A 20381-nucleotide genomic window follows, 5' to 3' on the forward strand; every position below is an offset into this window, starting at 1 on the left:
TCACTGACTCTCTTGTGACTTTATTTTTTAAAAAAATTTTTTTTCCTTTTTCTTTTTTTTTTTTTTTTTGAGACAGAGTCTCACTCTGTCGCCCAGGCTGGAGTGCAGTGGCATGATCCCAGCTCACTGCAATCTCCGCCTCCCGGGTTCAAGCGATTCTCCTGCCTCAGCCTCCTGAGTAGCTGGGATTATAGGTGCCCACCACTACGCCCAGCTAATTTTTGTATTTTTAATAGAGATGGGGGTTTTACCATGCTGGCCAGGCCGATCTCAAACTCCTGACCTCAAGTGATCTGCCTTCTTCAGCCTCCCAAAGTACTGGGATTACAGGCATGGGCCACCATGCCCGGCCTCTTGTGACTTTAGGAAAGTCACTTTGCCCTTGATAAACCTGAGTAGCCCACTTGACATAGCTGTTCTCTGAAGTCCCTTCCAGCTTTGACATTTAACAAGTTAAAAATTGTATGTGTTACCAACAATTGTTTTTATTCTGTTGTTTTCAGATTATGCTACAAGTTAAAATTCCTATTTTCTATGTCAGCAAAGTTAAATGGTAATTAGTATAATCCAAATGTACTGGAATTATAATTGGATTTATATATATATGTGTGTGTGTGCATGAAAGTTTATTTGTATGTACGTAAATAAAATAACCTTTGGCTACTTACCAGGATTCAGGACTTGTAGACAATTTCGATTTCCTGATTGGTTGGCACCTCCAAATACCCAGATACGGTCAGGTGTGCAGGAGGGAATGAAGCTAGCATGTTCATACCGGGGCAAGAGGCCCTTGCAGGTATCTAAGTCCCACTGGTGTTTTCCTGGAAAACATTTCACCCAGTTCCTAGATTGGGGCTGCCAATTATTATATTGGTTGGCACACTTGGGGAGGGTCATGAGAAGAGGGCCATAAACATAAATGAAAACCACTGAATCACTTAAAGGGCATGTTGTCAACCTCCAGAAAATTGTATAATAGATACTTAGGGGGCTGTCTGCCTAGTCCATAGACCCCGTTCTATGGAAACTGTCCCCACTTTGTCAACCACAAGGATAGATCCCAGATGACATGTTTGTACTACGCTTTGACTTTGTAGCTTTAGCTGATTGGGTTGAAGGTAGCCAATGAAACCAGAATGAGCCAACCAGATCAAGTGCTTCCACTTTCTCATGATCCTGGGCTCTACTTCCTGTCCTTGAATTCTTTGAAACACGCCTGTATCAGCCAGGTGCAGTGGCTCACGCCTGTAATCCGAGCACTTTGGGAGGCCCAGGTGGGCAGATCACGAGGTCAGGAGATCGAATCCATCCTGGCCAACATGGTGAAACCTCATCTCTACTAAAATACAAAAAATTAGCCGAGCATAGTGGCACGCGCCTGTAGTCCCAGCTACTCGGGAGGCTGAGGCAGGGGACTTGCTTGAACCCGGGGTTATTTTACTTGGTAAACCAAGCGGAGGTTGCAGCAAGCCAAGATTGTGCCACTGTACTCCAGTCTGGGAACACAGCAAGACTCTGTCTCAAAAAAAGAAAGAAAGAAAGAAAGAAACACGCCTGTATCTGACTAAATAAATTCCCCCTTTTTCCTCTGGTTTAAGTGAGATTCTGTTACTTGCAAATAAATGATGGCTGGCTAAGACAAGTTCACAGAATAGTAATACCTAACCTTGGTCAGGCGCTGTGGCTCATGCCTGTAATCCCAGCACTTTGGGAAGCCGAGGTGGGCGGATCACGAGGTCAGGAGATCAAGACCATCCTGGCTAACATGGTGAAACCCTGTCTCTACTAAAAATACAAAAAATTAGCTGGGCGTGGTGGCAGGCGCCTGTAGTCCCAGCTGCTTGGGAGGCTGAGGCAGGAGAATGGCATTAACCCGGGAGGTGGAGCTTGCAGTGAGCTGAGATTGCGCTCCAGCCTGGGTGACACAGTAAGACTCCGTCTCAAAAAACAAACAAACAAACAAAAAACCCTAACCTTTATTATTAACAATTATTTTACTTGGTTAACCAATTACACAAGACCTTTACAGGCATTATCTTGTTAGATCTGAAGCAAGTTATTATCCCTACTTTATAGAGCACTGAGGTCCAGATGGTTGAGATGGTGTAGCCAGGGTCACAAAGCTATTAATAGGTTGCAATAAAGATGTAACTTGAACTAATTTAATGTAATTGAGGGCTAGAAGTGATTTATCTTTGAATTTTTTTTTTTTTTTTGAGATGGAGTCTTGCTCTGTTGCCCAGGCTGGAGCGCACTGGTGCGATCTCCGCTCACTGCAACCTCTGCCTCCCAGGTTCAAGCGATTCTCCTGCCTCAGCCTCCCAAGTAGCTGGGATTAAAAGTGTGAGCTACCATGCCTGGCTAATTTTTGTATTTTTAGTAGAGATGGGGGTTTCACCATATTGGCCAGGCTGGCCTCAAACTCCTGACCTCAAGTGACCCGCCCGCCTCGGCCTCCCAAGGTGCTGGGGGATTACACCTCGTCCAGCCTACCTTTGATTTTTTTAGTGCAGGGAGTAGAAATTCAAATGCCTAGGTGGGAGTAACAAAAACTGTGGCAAACTGGAGAATAAGAGCCCTCTTGATAGGTGGCAGCTCAGTTCCAAATAATTGTTGCCATGTAGACAGGGAGGCCTACTGACATTAGATTTTCCAACATTATCAAGAGAAGCCAAACCATTTAAATTTTTATATGTAGATTTCTGCATAATTGGTTGGTAAACAATTTAAGATTATGCTGGGCGTGGTGGCTCACGCATGTAATCCCAGCACTTGGGGAGGCCGAGGTGGGTGGATCACTTGAGGTTAGGAGTTCAAGACCCTCCTGGCCAACATGGTGAAAACCCATCTCTACTAAAAATACAAATATTAGCAGGGCATGGTGGCGCGTGCCTGTAGTTCCAGCTACTTGGGAGTATGAGGCAGGAGAATCACTTTCTTTTTTTTTGAGATGGCGTCTCACCCTATCACCCAGGCTGGAGTGCAGTGGCGTGATCTTGGCTCACTGCAAGCTCTGCCTCCCGAGTTCATGCCATTCTCCTGCCTCAGCCTCCCGAGTAGCTGGGACTACAGGCGCCCGCCACCACGCCTGGCTAATTTTTTTTTTTATTTTTAGTAGAGATGGGTTTTCACCGTGTTAGCCAGGATGGTCTCGATCTCCTGACCTCGTGATCCGCCCACCTCGGCCTCCCAAAGTGCTGGGATTACAGCATGGTGAGCCACCATGCCCGGCCCAGGAGAATCACTTTAACCCAGGAGGCAGAGGTTGCAGTGAGCCAAGATCGTGCCTCTGCACTCCAGCCTGGGTGACAGTTTGAGACTCCATTTCAAAAAAAAAAACTTAAGATTAAAACAATAGGGAAATGTTACATGGACCTAACAAAATACGTAAGTGGGCCACCATTGTTCAACTTCTGCCCTTGTGTAGAGCAAAGAATAATCGTTTCTTTTTTTTTCTTTTTTTTTTTTTTTTGACGGAGTCTTGCTCTGTTGCCAGACTGGAGTGCAGTGGCATAATCTTGGCTCACTGCAACCTCTGCCTCCCAGATGCAAGCAATTCTCCTGCCTCAGCTGGGACTACGGGCAAGAGCCATCATGCCCAGCTAATTTTTTTGTATTTTTAGTAGAGACAGGGTTTCACCATGTTGGCCAGGATGGTCTCGATCTCCTGACCTTGTGATCTGCCTGCCTCGGCCTCCCAAAGTGCTGGGATTACAGGCGTGAGTCACCACGCCCAGCTAATAATCATTTCCTTTTTTTTTTTTTTTGAGACGGAGACTTGCTCTGTCACCCAGGCTGGAGTGCAGTGGCATGATCTCCACTCACTGCAAGCTCTGCCTCCCGGATTCACGCCATTCTCCTGCCTCAGCCTCCCCGAGTAGCTGGGACTATAGGTGCCCGCCACCACGCCCGGCTAATTTTTTGTATTTTTAGTAGAGACAGGGTTTCACCGTGTTAGCCAGGATGGTCTCGATCTCTTGACCTAGCGATCCGCCCGCCTCAGCCTCCCAAAGTGCTGGGATTACAGGCGTGAGCCACTGCGCCCAGCTCCAATTGTTTCTTATTAGCAGGTTCATTCATTCATTCATTTAAATACTTATAGAGCACCCACTCTGTACTAAGCCCTGTGGTAGTGTCTGGGATACAATGATGAGGAAAATATGCTATCTGTTTCTGAGGAGCTTATGTTCTCGTGGGGCAGATGGACAAGAAACAATCACATGTGATAGGGCTGTGAAGGCAGACAGGATGGAAGAGCACATGAGACTACGGACATACAGAGTCACGTAGCGCCTGAACGAGTCCAGAGGTAACGGGAAAGGTTCCTGGTAGAAGTGACATTTAATCTGAAATCTGAAAGATATAGAGAAGCCAGATGATAAGAAAAGGGAAAAACATTCCTAGCAGAGGGATCTGTGTGTGCAAAGGCATGGAGGCCAGAGAGCTCAAGCTGTGTTCAAGGAACTGAAGGATATCCAGTGCAGCAAATGTGGGTTGGAGAGAGCCAAGAAATGAGGTTGGGGCCGGGCTCGGTGGCTCACGCCTGTAATCCCCGCACTTTGGGAGACTGATGCAAGCAGATCACTTGAGGTCAGAAGTTTGAGACCAGCCTAGCCAACATGGTGAAACCCCCATCTCTACTAAAAATATAAAAATTAGCCAGGCTGGTGGCACGCGCCTGTAATCCCAGCTATTCAGGAGGCTGAGGCAGGAGAATCGCTTGAACCCAGTAGGCAGACGTTGCAGTGAGCCAAGATTGTGCCACTGCACTCCAGCCTGGGTGACAGAGCGACACGCTGCCTCAAAAAAAAAAAGGCTGGTGTGGTGGCTCACATGCATAATCCCAGCACTTTGGGAGGCTGAGGCGGGAGGATCACCAGGTCAGGATTTGAAGACCAGCCTGATCAACGTCGTGAAACCCCATCTCTACTAAAAATACAAAAATTAGCAGGGCATGGTGGCGCACACCTGTAATCCCAGCTATTCAGGAGGCTGAGGCAGGAGAATTGCTTGAACCCAGGAGGCAGAGGTTGCAGTAAGCCGAGTTTGCAGCACCACTGCACTCCAGCCTGGGCAACAGAGCAAGACTTGGTCTCAAAAAAAAAAAAAAAAAGGGAGGTTGAGAAAGGTCTGAAATAGGGAGTGACATGGTTAGATTTGTATTTTAGATGATATTCGCTGGCTAGGTAGAGAAAACGCACTGTATAGGGGGTAAACTTGGAAGCAGGGAGGCTGGTGAGGAGGCTCTTGTAAGTCTAGTTGAGAGATAACAGTGGCTTGGACTACAGTAGTAGTAGTGGAAATGAACAGACATGGATAAAGATAAGAGATATGTAGGCTGGGCGTGGTGGCTCACACCTGTAATCCCAGCACTTTGGGAGGCCAAGAAGGGTGAATCATGAGGTCTGGAGTTCGAGACCATCCTGGCCAACATGGTGAAACTCAGTCTCTACTAAAAATACAAAAGATTAGCTGGGTGTAGTGGTGGGCGCCTGTAATCCCAGCTTCTCAGGAGGCTGAGGCAGGAGAATCGCTTGAACCCGGAAGGCACAGGTTGCGGTCAGCCGAGGTCGCGCCACTGCACTCCAGCCTTGGCGACAGAGTGAGACTCCGTCTAAAAAAAAAAAAAATTAGCTGGGCATGGTGGCGCATGCCTGTAATCCCAAGTACTTGGGGAGGCTGAGGCAGGAGAATCTCTTGAACCTGGGAGGCAGAGGTTGCAATGAGTGAAGATCGCGCCATTGCACTCCAGCCTGGGCAATAAGAGCGAAACCCCATCTCAAAAAAACAAAAACAGAAAACAAAGATAAGAGATATGTAGGGCTTAGTGATATATTGGATATGTGAATAGAATGAGTGGTGGTAGTCATCAATGTATCCTACAGAAATATTTGATGAATAAATGGCTGGACAACCAGGGCTCCATAAGGGTTCTCTCCCCCTAAACAAGGAGGTACTGGTCAGATGAATGTGTGCCAGGGGCCTACTAAGAAACCTGAGGGATCTGTCAGTGATGCTCACTTTTTCTTTTTTCTTTTTTTTGAGACAGAGTCTTGCTCTGTCACCCAGGCCAGAGTACAGTGGCATGATCCTGGCTTACTTTAACTTCCATCTCCCCAGTTCAAAGTAATTCTGTCTCAGCCTCCTGAGTAGCTGGGACTACAGGTGCCCACTACCACACCCGGCTAATTTTTTTGTATTTTTAGTAGAGACAGGGTTTCATCATATTGGTCAGGCTGGTCTCGAACTCTAACCTCAGGTGATCCACCTGCCTTGGCCTCCCAAAGTGCTGGGATTAGAGGCGTGAGCCACCACACCTGGTCCTGGCCATTTTTTCTTATAGGAAAACCCTGCTGGTGTTTTTAGGAATGCCCTGCTCATGGCTAGCAGCACACAGCCCTGTTCTCTGGCCACAGGGCATGTACTCTGCAGCTGCTGATCTTACCCAGATCCATGGTGTGCACGTCTGAGAAGCTTCTGTTTGGATTTGCTCCCCCAACAATGAAGACCTTCCCTCTCTTGGCATTACCAACTGAGGGTAAATATGAACAGCTGTGGCCAACTCGAGCACAGGGGCTGTCTCCAGGGACAGTCAAGGTGTACCTGCCAAAGGAAGGATGTATTCAGGAGGCCTGAGCAGAGAATAAACGCAGTAGTGTGTTCTTTCCATTCCTCATGAAATATTCACCAGAATGAAGGGCCTTATGCAGACACTTTAAATTGTACCCAATAAAGCAGCACTTCTCTGATTAATAATAGTACCTCCCCTTTGCACACAGTCTTTGGCTTTTCAATTTTGTCACTGTCTTCATCTCACAGTAATCTGGTAGGAATGCACTGGGCTTATTTTTCCCCATTTGGTAGATAGGGAAACTGACCTCCAGAAATGTTCAGTGATGGGTCTTGGCACAGGATGGTGGCTGTGAGCATGGTGTGTGAATTCAGACAGATCTGGTTCAAATTCCAGTTCAGGTACTTCCTAGATGTGTGACCTTTTGGAAGTCACTTAACCTTTCTGAACTTTAGTTTACTCATTTGTGAAATGAGGACAGCAATGGTTCTTTTTTTTTTTTTTTTTTTTTTAAGATGGAGTTTTGCTCTTGTTGCCCAGGCTGGAGTGCAATGGCGCGATCTCGGCTCACTGCAACCTCCGCCTCCCGGGTTCAAGCAATTCTCCTGCCTCAGCCTCCCTAGCAGCTGGGATTACAGGCATGTGCCACCACACCTGGCTAATTTTATATTTTTAGTAGAGATGGGATTTCTCCATGTTGGTCAGGCTGGTCTCGAACTCCCGACCTCAGGTGATCTGCCTGCCTCGGCTTCCCAAATTGCTGGGATTACAGGCGTGAGCCACCGTGCCTGGATGGACAGCAACAGTTCTTACTGCAAAAGATGATTGTGAAGACTGAGACAAGACGTCAAAACAGGGCAGGGAAGGACTCAATAAATGGTGGCGAGAGCTTTATGTGCCACCACATGGTAACCAACAGCCCTGGGGCTCTTGCCACTAGCCAGTGATTCCTCTCCATCAAAAAAATTATCCAGAATTTACTGATTTCAGAGCTTTTCCAGATTACCCCCAAAGCTCAATCTGATGGAAGCCAAAGCTAGCACTCTGAAAAATCACATACAGAATTCGGTCATTCCACTCTCTCTCTCTCTCTCTCTTTTTTTTTTTTTCTGAGACGGAGTCTCGCTCTGTTGCCCAGGCTGGAGTGCAGTGGTGCAATCTTGGCTCACCATAACCTCCACTTCCAGGCTTCAAGTGATTCTCCTGCCTCAGCCTCCCGAGTAGCTGGGACTACAGGCGCGCACCACCATGCCTGGCTAATTTTTGTATTTTTAGTAGAGATGGGGTTTCACTATGTTGGCCAGCCTTGAACTCCCAGCCTCAAGCAATTCTTCTGCCCTGGTCTCCCTAAGTGCTAGGGACGTGCCCACCACACCCAGCCCATTCCACTCTCCACAGTGATTCTGAATGCTGACTGAGAAAACACACTTGAAGCTTCCTGATTGGAAAAGAAAATTCTGTAGCTGTTTTTCAGGCCCTGTCTTATTTGACCTCTCTGGTGTTTGAGACTCCTGACCTCTCCCCACTTCTTGTGCCTTTCTCCCAGCCAGGCTTTCCCACATCCCTTCCTTTGGTTCTGCACTCACTTTTCTGGTTGTCCTTTCTGCTTCCTTCTCCGACTCCTTTCCTACCAGCCACCTCCTGACTCTCCAACATTCTCAAGATTCTCTTTTCCTCACTTTACATTTGCTTACCTGATTAATGTTATCTGTAGTGATAACTTCAATTATCACTCATCTATATATTCATCAGTGGTTGCCAAATTTGTTTCCCATTCAGATCTCTATTCTGATGTCACTTAATCTACATAAAACCCCTTTGAGGGCCGGGCGCAGTGGCTCACGCCTGTAATCCCAGCACATTGGGAAGCCGAGGCAGGCAGATCATGAGGTCAAGAGATTGAGACCATCCTGGGCAACATGATGAAACCCCGTCTCTACTAAAAATACGAAAATTACCTGGGTGTGGTGGCATGCACCTATAGTCCCAGCTACTTGGGAGGCTGAGGCAGGATCGCTTAAACCCGGGAGGCGGAAGTTGCAGTGAGCCGAGATCGTGCCACTGCACTCTAACCTGGCAACAGAGTGAGACTCCGTTTCAAAGACAAACAAAAACTAAAAAAACGCTTTGAGGATAACAGCTGTTACCATCATCTGAGTTCTACAACGGAGGAACTGAAGCTAAGAAAGGTTAAGTAATTTACCAAAAGCACACAGCCATCCAGAGATGGTGGATATAACAAAAAAAAAGTCCCTGCCTTGATAGCCCTTACAGACTAGTTGGGAAAAGAAACATTCAACAGTTTCACAACTATCTGTTTCACTTCAATTGTGGTAGAAAGGAGTACAGAATATATAGTATGAGGACATGCATGTCTTAGGAGGGTCTCACCCTGTAAGGAGCCAGGGAGATAGGGTGGTCAGAGAAGGCTTCCTGAAGAAGCACCATTTGGAGAGAGATCTGAAGTATGAGTAGAAATTAGCTGGGTAGGCCAGGTGTGGTGGTTCACACCTGTAATCTCAGCACTTTGGGAGGCTAGAGTGGGAGGATTGCCTGAGCCCAGGAGTTTGAGACCAGCCTGGGCAACATAGCAAGACTGGGTCTCTAAAAAAAAAAATTAGCTGGGCATGGTAGTACACACCAACAGTCCCAGTTACTTGGGAGATGGAGATGGGAAGGTTACTTGAGGCCAGGAGGTCGAGGCTATAATGAGCCACAATTGTACCACTGCATTCCAGCCTGGGTGGCCAGCCACAGAGGAAGAACTTGTCTCAAAAATAAAATAAAATAAGCTGGGAAAAGAGAGGGACAAAAAGTGGAGGGAAAGAGCACTCCAGGCAGAAAGAGCAGTCCAGGCAAAGAGACCAGCATGAACAGCTCCTGAGTGGAACAGTGCACAGGGCACAATAAAGAAGAGAAAGAGAACAAAGGAACAAGTCATGGGATTTGAGATTGGAAATACAGGCAGAAACATTTTGCAGGGACCATTGGGCCAGTTTAAGAAGTCTAATTTGTTTGTTTGTTTGTTTGAGACGGAGTCTCCCTCTGTTGCGCCCAGGCTGGAGTGCAGTGGCACCATCTCGGCTTGCTGCAACCTCCACCTCCCAGGTTCAAGAATTGTCCTGCCTCAGCCTCCCGAGTGGCCAGGATTACAGGCATGCACCACCACTCCCGGCTAATTTTTGTATTTTTAGTAGAGACAGGGTTTTGCCATGTTGGCCAGACTGGTCTCAAACTCCTGGCTTCAAGTGATCCACCCACCTCAGCCTCCCAAAGTGCTAGGATTATAGGCATGAGCTATTGCGCCCGGTCAGGAGTCTGATTTTTCTTTTTTTTTGAGATGGAGTCCTTCTCTGTCGCCCAGGCTGGAGTGCCTCAGCCTCCCGAGTAGCTGGGACTACAGATGCCCGCCACCACGCCCGGCTAATTTTTTGTATTTTTAGTAGAGACAGGGTTTCACCATGTTAGCCAGGGTGGTCTTGATCTCCTGACCTCGTGATCCGCCCACCTCGGCCTCCCAAAGTGCTGGGATTACAGGCATGAGCCACCGTGCCCGGCCTTTTTTTTTTTTTTTTGAAACGGATTCTTGCCCTGTGGCCCATGCTGGAGTACAGTGGCATGATCTCAGCTCACTGCAACCTCTGCCTCCCGGATTCAAGCAATTCTCCTGTCTTAGCCTCCCTAGTAGCTGGGACTACAGTTGCACAACACCATGCCAGCTAATTTTTGTATTTTTAGTAGAGATGGGGTTTCACCATATTGGTCAGGCTGGTCTCAAACTCCTGACCTCAGGAGATCCACCCGCCTTGGCCTCCCAAAGTGCTGGGATTACAGGCATGAGCCACCGTGCCCAGCCCAGGAGTCTGATTTTTATCCCAACACCAACAGGGAGGCACAAAAGGGTTTTAAACTAGGAAATGCCATGATTGGCTGTATTCTGGGTACAGAGCAAGACAGATGCATGGAAGCCAGTCTGGAGTCTCTCCTTCAAGGTCCTGTTGAAGAACTGCCACCTCTCTACAACCTTCTGTGGGCCCTGACTCAGAGCAGATCACATTTTATCACCATCACCTGCTTAGTCTGTAGTCCCCAGTACACAGAGACTATTTACAATTCTACCTCCAGCACCCACAGAGCAGCTGCCCCCATCAGGCCAATGTTAGTTGTTGAATAAAGGGTTGTTTGAACAAACAGCCAAGAAACAGTGAAGCCAGTTTAATCCAAATCTAATTTCCTAAAAATCTTAAAAATGAGTCAGAGCTCGGGGGAAGACACAGCATTGGAGCTGAGGATGCCAGATGGTCAGTGCCTTACTCTTTCTGGTAAATGGATTTTAATAAAATTAACATCTGCTCTGTGATAATTACTGCCCCCCTATCTTTCCTCTGAAGACTTTCTCAGACAGTTTGAGTCTAATTACCAGAAACTGCAGACAGTTTCATCTCTACCCCTTTTTGTTGATGATCAAATATGTTAGTAAACTACTTATAAATGAAACAAAAACTCATGCTTTTCTGTGTCTGGATCCTTCCTTACAGACCATGTTGCTTTCCTGGGCTTGTCTCCAGGTTCCAAGACTGGCAGCTGCTTCATGGTGTCCTATGCATAAGAAAGAAAGGCACTTTTTAGACACTTATGATTATCATCTTAATCAATTCAACCTCCTTTTTAAACCTTTCCTGTTGAATGTACTAATTTCTAGGCCTGATTGATTTGAATAAGAATCACCAACTTTTCATCTTTATTTTTATTATTTATTTATTTATTTGAGATGGAGTTTCGCTCTTGTTGCCCAGGCTGGAGTGCAATGGCACAATCTCAGCTCATGGCAACCTCTGCCTCCCAGGTTCAAGCGATTCTCCTCCCTCAGCCTCCCGAGTAGCTTGGATTACAGGCATGTGCCACTACGCCCAGCTAATTTTTCTATTTTTAGTAGAGATGGAGTTTCACCATGTTGGTCAGGCTGGTCTCGAACTCCTGACCTCAGCTGATCCACCCGCCTCAGCCTCCCAAAGTGCTGGGATTACAGGTGTGAGCCACCGTGCCTGGCCTATGTATTTATCTTTATTATTATTTTTAGATAGAGTCTCACTCTGTTGCACAGGTTGGAGTGCAGTGGTGCAATCTCCGCTCACTGCAACCTTCCCCTCCCAGGTTTAAATGATTCTCCTTTCTCAGCCTCCTGAGTAGCTGAGATTACAGGTGCCCACCCACGCCCAGCTCATTTTTCTAGCTTTTCTAGTAGAGACGGGGTTTTACCACACTGGCCAGGCTGGTCACTAACTCCTGACCTCAGGTGATTTGCCCGCCTCAGCCTCCCAAAGTGCTGAGATTACAGGCATGAGCCACCGTGCCTGGCTTTATTTTTAATTTTTATTTTTTCTGAGATGGAGTCTCACTCTGTCACCCAGGCTGGAGTGCAGTGGCAGGATCTCAGCTCACTGCAACCTCTGCCTCCCGGGTTCAAGCTATTCTCCTGCCTCAGCCTCCAGAGTAAGCTGGGACTACAGGCAAGTGCCACCACATCTGGCTAATTTTTTTTGTATTTTTCGTAGGGATGGGGTTTCACTATGTTCGCCAGGCTGGTCTTGAACTTGGCTCGCCTCGGCCTCCCAAAGTGCTGGGATTACAGGCGTGAGACACTGAGCCCGGCCATTTATTTATTTTTTAATTAAAAATAGAAACGGGGCTGGGAGCAGTGGCTCATGCCTGTAATCCCAGCACTTTGGGAGGCCGAGGCAGGCGGATCATGAGGTCAGATCGATACCATCCTGGCCAACATGGTGAAACCCCGTCTTTACTAAAAATACAAAAAAAATTAGCTGGGCGTTGTGGCCCACGCCTGTAGTCCCAGCTACTCAGGAGGCTGAGGCGTGAGAATTGCTTGAACCCAAGAGGCGGAGGTTGCAGTGAGCCGAAATTGTGCCACTTGCACTCCAGCCTGGCGACAGAGCAAGACTCCATCTCAAAAAAAAGAAAAAAAAATAGAAATGGAGGTTTCGCTTTGTTGTCCAGGCTGGTCTCGAACTCCTAGCCTCAGGCAATTCTTCCACCTCAGCCTCCTAAAAAGCTGGGATTACAGGTGTGAGCCACTGCTCTCCGCTCAAAGGACAAAATATTTAAAGAAGCTGAGAAATACTGAGCTCTGGGATAAATCTTGGCCTCAACATAGCATAGAAAGTAAGGCCTTCTGCTGTTGAGCTTTTTTCCCATGAACTCACCTCCACAATCTCTTGTATTATTGGTTTTTTTGCTGTTCTTGTAATATGGCAGGCCTTTTCATAATTTTGCAGCCTGTTCTGCTTCCCCTATTTGGAATGTCGCTTCCCTTCTGGGAAATTTGCAAACTCCTAGTTAACCTTCAAAGCCCAGTTCAAAAGTCCCTTCCCTGGTGAAACCTTCCCTGATTTGCCCTTTTCTCTTCCACCCACTTCCAAGTTACTTCCTTCTTCCACCCACTGGGCTCTGAAGGTATTAGCCATCACCATTGCAGGAATCATTTGGAATGTTTATCTATTTAAGGCTTCTAGACTAGATTCTAGATTAAATTCCACTAGACTAAGTTCCTAGAGGGCTGGGCCTGTCAGATCCATTCCGAGAACCTACCAATGGACCTGGCATAGAGTAGAAGTTGGGGAGTGGCTAGTGAATGAAGAAAGAAAATAGATTGAGAGATGAATGGATAAATCTCACCTGCGGCCTAGGCCACTGACAGCTGTCCCCAAAGTCCAGAGCTCAGTTAGGCTGGCTTCACGTGGGCGGGACCTCCCGCAGCAGCCGCTGCTACCAGCCCAGCAAATCTCATCCCCACGTGGCAGTTCTAGGGGATAGGAGACGGGGTCGGGAAAGAACAGGCTGATTCGGTCAAAGTGGCCGGGACGGAGCCAGGGAAGGCCCTTCCCCGTTCTTTGCACCCGGCTTGGGCCCACTCCCCTAAAAGATTCAGACTCCCTGCCCGAGACTGTGATAGACCCGGTATCCGGGGACCCTCGCCCCTACCCTCCAGCCCCGGACCGCAATACCTGCGGCGACTTAGACCAGTCGCGAGCCGTGACTCCACCCCGGAGGGGCGGGGCTTAGGTCCGGGCCCTCCTCCCAGGACCCGGAAGAGCGTCCGGGCCAACCGCTCCCTCTTCCCTGCTCCGCCCCGAGGGCCCGGCGCTGACTTCCTGGGCTGGCGGTGGAGGGGTCCCCCAGACCGGGAGTGGACGCCAGGCTCTGCATTTCTCGGGAACCAAGTGGGGTGGGCCTTCCCTGGGTCCCTCCCTCCCGGACGGGATAAATAAGCCGGGGCTACTTGGAAACGATTTGCGCAATGCCGGGTTCGGGCGTCCGTTTGGGGAACCCAGATGCCTGCGGCAGCTGATCTACTCTGTAAGGGACTAACAGGGCTGGGCGCCACCACACTCCAGCTTGGGCAACAGCGCAAAAACTCCCTCTCAAAAAAATAAATAAATAAAAGGGGGGGAGGGTATAACAGTTACATTTCCAGTTACAACGATTGTTAACAGTTTCTAAAGGGGAGAGTTGAGCATGCAATCCTCCTGCGCAGTCTTCGGGCCCGCTCAAGATTTGGTGCTTTAAACAGCTGATTCATTCCATAATTGCCATTTGTAATTATGGCAGGTGCTATGCTGAGCCAGACACCACCACCCTTTTCCTCCAGGAGCAAGTCTTAACTAGAGAGAGATCAAAGAAAAAGACAACTAGGGACGACTGCCAAGAGTGCAATAAATAAAAAGTTCAGCCAGGAGAGTATCTGTTCTGAAGTTACTTTCCTCCAGGCCTCAGGGTTGTCTGTTTATAACCATGGAGCTAATAAGATTTCTATCATAGGCTGGGCGCGGTGGCTCACGCCTATAAGTCCAGCACTTTGGGAGGCCGAGGCGGGCGGATCACGAGGTCAGGAGTTCGAGACCAGCCTGGCCTACATGGTGAAACCACCCCCCCCCCCGCCCCGTCTCTACTAAAAATACAAAAATTAGCTAGGCGTGGTGGTGGGCGCCTGTAATCCCTGCTACTCAGGAGGCTGAGGCAGGAAAATTGCTTGAATCTGGGAGGCGGAGGTTGCAGTGAGCCGAGATAGTGCCACTGCACTCCAGCCTGGGTGACAAAGCCAGACTCCGTCTCAAGAAAAAAAAAAAAAAAAAGAGATGTATGTCGTAGTTGTGGTGGGGAATACATGACATAATGTAAATAAAAGTGCTCAGCACCCAGCAGCTGGCACAGAGTTCTCTGTCAAGGGTAAAGCTATTCCTGACTATAAATGAACAATGTCTCTAGACATATTCAGAATCTACATTATCTTTGTTTTAGTTCATAACCATAGGTTCTCTGTGTCTTTCCTGAAAATAGAGAGGTGGCTTGCTCTCTTATGTCTGTTTCAAAGAACTCCAGTCTCTGAAACTGTCGCTGTGTCCTAGGAAATAGAGAAAACAGCTCAGGTTAGAAACAGGAGCTCCTGGAGTATAGAGCTATGGTAGCTTAGTGGGAAGAGATCAAACATACTTGGGTTAAAATCCAAGCTCCAGGCTGGGTGTGGTGGCTCATGCCTGTAATCCCAGCACTATGGGAGGCCAAGGAGGGCAGATCACGAGGTCAGGAGTTCAAGACCAGCCTGGCCAACATAGTGAAACCTCATCTCTACTAAAAATACAAAAATTAGCCAGGCATGGTGATGCGCACCTATAGTCCCAGCTACTCGGGAGGCTGAGGCAGGAGAATTGCTTGAACCGGGAGGCAGAGGTTGTGGTGAGCCAAGATCATGCCACTGCACTCCAGCTTGGGCAACAGAGCAAGACTCTGTCTAAAAAAAAAATCAGCCAGGCGCTTGCCTGTAATCCCAGCTACTCAGGAGGCTGAGGCAGAAGAATCACTTGAACCCAGGAGGTGGAGGTTGCAGTGAGCCGAGATCGTGCCACTGCACTCCAGCCGGGGCAACACAGCAAGACTCTGTCAAAAAAAAAAAAAATCCAGGGTCCAGCACTAACCATCTAACTCTGACATTTGGCAAGTTACCCACTCTGAACCCTAGTTCCTCATCTATAGAATGATGATAGTATTACCTGCTGTGCAGACAGAACTGTTCAGAGGATGTGCTAATACAGGTGAAAGGCCAGGTTGGTGAAAGGAATATTTTAGCTACTTGAAACCATAACCAAAATTTATTGACAAAATGGAATTCAAGGTCTGCGGCTCTTTCAAACATATGGAGTCTTTGTGAGTTCCCACTTTAGTGGAAAAATCCCCATTGACTGTCTGCCAAAGAGAAGTTCAGGGATATTCAGTCATTCTGCTCTCCTTCAGGAAAGAAAACCAAGTCCAGGTTAGCTCTGCCATATGTCCATGTGCATCTCCACGTACATTTCTGCTCACAGCTGCAGAATGCTCTAATGTCCTCGGTGTTTTCTGGCTAGCTCTGTTTCAAGGTGCCATGCTGGAGTGGTACATCAACAAGAAAAATTGGAAGAGGTTTGTGGGCAAAATAGCAGCCAGTTTTCACTGCGGGACCTATTTATTTATTTATTTACAGACGGAGTCTCGATTTGTCGCCCAGGATGGAATGCAGTGGCCCCTCAGTTCACTGCAACCTCCGCCTCCTGGGTTCAAGCAATTGTCCTGCCTCAGCCTCCCAAGTAGCTGGGATTATAGGCGTGGCCACCACGTATGGTTAATTTTTGTACTTTTAGTAGAGACGGCATTTCACCATGTTGGCCAGGCTGGTCTTGAACTCCTAGCCTCAGATGATCCATCCGCCTGCCTTGGCCACCCAAAGTGCTGGCATTACAGGCATGAGCCACCGTGCCTGCTGAACCTATGCTTTTAGACTAGAAATCACATTTGAGAATGTGGAATGCCTGAGATCTATTTTCTTTTTTTTTTTTGAGACAGTCTTGCTCTGTCGCCCAAGCTGGGGGAGTGCAGTGGCATGATCTCGGCTCACTGCAACATCCGCCTCCCGGGTTCAAGCAATTCTCTGCATCATCCTCCCAAGTAGCTGGGATTACAAGTACCCGCCACCACACCCAGCTAATTTTTTTTTGCATTTTTAGTAGAGATGGGGTTTCACCATCTTGGCCAGGCTGTTCTTGAACTCCTGACCTCGTGATCCACCCACCTCGGTCTCCCAAAGTTCTGGGATTACAGGCGTGAGCCACTGCGCCAGGCTGCCTGAGATGTATTTTCTATTTCTATTTTTATTTATTTACTTATTTTGAGATGGAGTCTTGTTCTGTCGCCCAGCCTGGAGTGCAGTGTCATGATCTCAGGTCACTGCAACCTCCGCCTCCCAGGTTCAAGCAATTCTCTTGCCTCAGCCTCCTGAGTACCTGGGACTACAGGTGCGCACCACCATGCCTGGCTAATTTTTGTATTTTTCGTAGAGACAGGGTTTCACCATGTTGGCCAGGTTGGTCTTGAATTCCTGACCTCAAATGATTCACCCACCTCTGCCTCCAAAAGTGCTGGGATTACAGGTGTGAGCCACTGTGCCTGGCATGAGATGTATTTTTAAAAATGGAAATCAAGGCCCAGAGAAGTTAAAATAACTACCCCACATAAAATGGCAGAACCAGGAACCCAGATCTCTTATTTCTTGCAAGGAAGACTAAGAATGCATTCCAGTCATCAAGCTCTGTTACCCCATCTCCATACCAAACCACTGGAAGTGTCTAACACCTCTCCTAAAAGCTTGCCCAACACTCTGACGCACGCTTTCTTCTTTTCTCTCTGCTGTGGATGTGAAGAATGATGTTCACTCAATGAGGTGGGTCTGCAGGAGGGAGCTTCCTCCTGTCAGATAGTGTGGTCATGTGAGGACTGCCACCTATTTTCACTGGAACAGCACACCACTGACCTCTTTACTGATGCATCAGCAAGGGAAGTAATGAATGCCGGTGAGACCTTCCTTTTAAGCACTTTACAGTTTATGAAGAACATTCACATCCATCTCCCTATTTGTCTTCCTTCCCACTTCTGAGAAGGTATCTTGAATAGGATTTATTCCCAATTACTAAGGTTCAGAGATTAAGAGTGAATTGTGGCTGGGCGCAGTGGCTCATGCCTGTAATCCCAACACTTTGGGAGGCCGAAGTGGGCCAATCAACTGAGGTCAGGAGTTCGAGACCAGACTGACCAACATGGTGAAACCCCGTCTCTACTAAAAATACAAAAATTACCCAGGTATGGAGATGCATGCCTGTAATCCCAGCTACTTGGAAGGCTGAGGTGGGAGGACTGCTTGAGCCTAGGAGGCAGAGGTTGCAGTGAGCCGAGATTGTGCCACTGCACTCCAGCCTAGGCGACAGAAAAAAAAAAAAAGGCGACAGCCTGTCTCAAAAAAAAAAAAAAAAAAAAAAGAAAGAAAGAAAAACAGCCAGTTTTCTATGCTACCCACAGAGGGATCCATATGGGGTTGTTCTGGATTCCCATCATAACTTAAAGGGAAACTTTCACAATGTCCAGAGCCCTTGCTGTCCTGCAAATGAAGGAGGAGGATGTCCTTAAGTTCCTTGCAGTAGGAACCCACTTAGTGGCACCAATCTTGACTTCTAGATGGAACAGTACATCTATAAAAGGAAAAGTGATGGCATCTACATCATAAATCTGAAGAGGACCTGGGAGAAGCTTCTGCTGGCAGCTCATGCCATTGTTGCCATTGAAAACCCTGCTGATGCCAGTGTTATATCCCCTAGGAATACTGGCCAGAGGGTTGTGCTGAAGTTTGCTGTTGCCACCAGAGCCACTCCAGTTGCTGGCCACTTCACTCCTGGAACCTTCACTAACCAGATCCAGGCTCCTTCCGGGAGCCACAGCTTTTTGTGGTTACTGACCCCAGGGCTGACCACCAGCCTCAAACAGAGGCATCTTATGTTAACCTACCTACCATTGCTCTGTGTAATACAGAGTCTCCTCTGCAGTATGTGGACATTGCCATCCCATGCAACAACAAGGGAGCTCACTCAGTAGGTTTGATGTGGTGGATGCTGGCTCGGGAAGTTCTGCACATATGTGGCACCATTTCCTGTGAACACCTGTGGGAGGTCATGCCTGATCTCTACTTCTTTTTTTTTTTTTTTTTTTGAGACGTCGTCTCTCTCTGTCGCCCAGGCTGGAGTGCAGTGGCGCAATCTCGGCTCACTGCAACCTCTGCCTCCTGGGTCCACGCCATTCTCCTGCCTCAGCCTCCCAGGTAGCTGGGACTACAGGCGCCTGCCACCACGCCCGGCTAATTTTTTTGTATTTTTAGTAGAGACGCGGTTTCACCGTGTTAGCCAGGATGGTCTCAATCTCCTGACCTCATGATCTGCCCGCCTTGGCCTCCCAAAGTGCTGGGATTACAGGCGTGAGATACCGCGCCCAGCCTGCCTAATCTCTACTTCTACAGAGATCCTGAAGAGATTGAAAAAGAAGAGCAAGCTGCTGCTGAAAAGGCTGTGACAAAGGAGGAATTTCAGGGTGAATGGACTGCTCCAGCTCCTGAGTTCACCGTTACTCAGCCTGAGGTTGCAGACTGGTCTGAAGGGTGCAGGTATCCTCTGTGCCTATTCAGCAGTTCCCTACTGAAGACTGGAGCACTCAGCCTGCCACGGAAGACTGGTCTGCAGCTCCCACTGTTCAGACCACTGAATGGTCTTAAATTGTTCTTGCAGGGACTCTTAAGCAACATGGAAATAAGGTTGATGGAAAATAAGCATCAGTTTCTTTTTTTTTTGTTTGAGACAGTCTCGCTCTTTCACCAGGCTGGAGCGCAGTGGCGCGATCTCGGCTCACTGAAACCTCTGACTCCCTGTTTCAAGCAATTCTCCTGCCTCAGCCTCCTGAGTAGCTGGGATTACAGGCAGGCTAATTTTTGTATTTTTAGTATAGACGGTGTTTCGTCACGTTGGCCAGGTTGGTCTCGATCTCCTGACCTGGTCATCCGCCCGCCTTGGCCTCCCAAAGTGTTGGGATTACAGGTGTGTGTGTTTATGGCCACCATGCCTGGCCATAAACATCAGTTTCTAAAAAAAAAAAAGAAAAATATCTAAACAAGAACAGCATCTTCTTCCATTTGAATTTTTTTCTCCAAGAAATTCTGAGCAGATTATCCCTTTACCTTTTTTTCCTTTTTTTTTTTTGAGACAGGGTCTCACTCTGTTGCCTAGGCTGGAGTGCAGTGGCACAACTTTGGCTCACTGCAACCTCCGCCTCTGGGGCTCAAGCAATCCTCCCGCCTCAGCCTCTCGAGTAGCTGGGACTACAGGCACATGCCAGCATGCCCGGCTAATTTTTATATTTTTTGTAGAGATGGGGTTTTGCCATGTTTCCCAGGCTGGTCTCGAACTCCTGGGCCCAAGAAATCTGCCCACCTCAGCCTCCCAAAGTGCTGGGATTACAGGCATGAGTCATTGCACCTGTCCTGCCTTTTTTTCCTCCCCTCCCCTCCCTCTCTCTCTTTCTCTCTTTCTTTCTTTTTGATGGAGTCTCGCTTTGTCACCCAGTCTGGAGTGCAGTGGCGCAATGTCGGCTCAATGCAACCTCTGCCTCCCGGGTTCAAGCGATTCTCCTGCCTCAGCCTTCCCAGTAGGTGGGATTACAGGCATGCACCACCATGCCTGGCTAATTTTTGTATTTTTAGTAGAGACGGGATTTCACCATGTTGACCAGGCCTGTCTTGAACTCCTGACCTCAAGTGATCTGCCCGCCTGGGCCTCCCAAAGTGCTGTGATTACAGGCATGAGCCACCATGCCTAGCCTCCTACATTTGTTTTTCTGAAGTCTTACATGTTACACCTTCAGAAATGCCTTTCCTGCCCACCTAATACTCAGA

The 20381-nt window shown here is 48.1% G+C and overlaps 1 protein-coding gene and 1 pseudogene across 4 annotated transcripts in view; one reads left to right on the top strand and one right to left on the bottom strand.

Annotated features, from left to right (window-relative positions):
- RABEPK (Rab9 effector protein with kelch motifs) overlaps positions 1–20381 on the bottom strand; it is a 38130-nt gene that overhangs the window by 14337 nt on the left and 3412 nt on the right. Inside the window, exons 1-5 of one of the 4 annotated variants that reach the window (XM_003808045.5) lie at positions 13594–13702; positions 13265–13391; positions 11112–11170; positions 6446–6603; positions 669–821 (exon numbers count right to left, since the gene is read on the bottom strand). In XM_003808045.5, the coding sequence (XP_003808093.2) occupies positions 669–821; positions 6446–6603; positions 11112–11164 (364 nt within the window). In that variant the 5' untranslated portion in view covers positions 11165–11170; positions 13265–13391; positions 13594–13702. Of the gene's footprint in view, positions 1–668; positions 822–6445; positions 6604–11107; positions 11171–13264; positions 13392–13593; positions 13703–20381 lie in introns of those variants that run through there. The other 3 variants (XM_034929045.3, XM_034929043.2, XM_003808046.5) reach the window with 3 other exon arrangements.
- Positions 15123–19555, top strand: LOC129398733 (small ribosomal subunit protein uS2-like; annotated as a pseudogene).

This window comes from Pan paniscus, chromosome 11 (genome assembly GCF_029289425.2).
Source record: "Pan paniscus chromosome 11, NHGRI_mPanPan1-v2.0_pri, whole genome shotgun sequence".
Classification (NCBI taxonomy): Eukaryota; Metazoa; Chordata; class Mammalia; order Primates; family Hominidae; genus Pan; species Pan paniscus.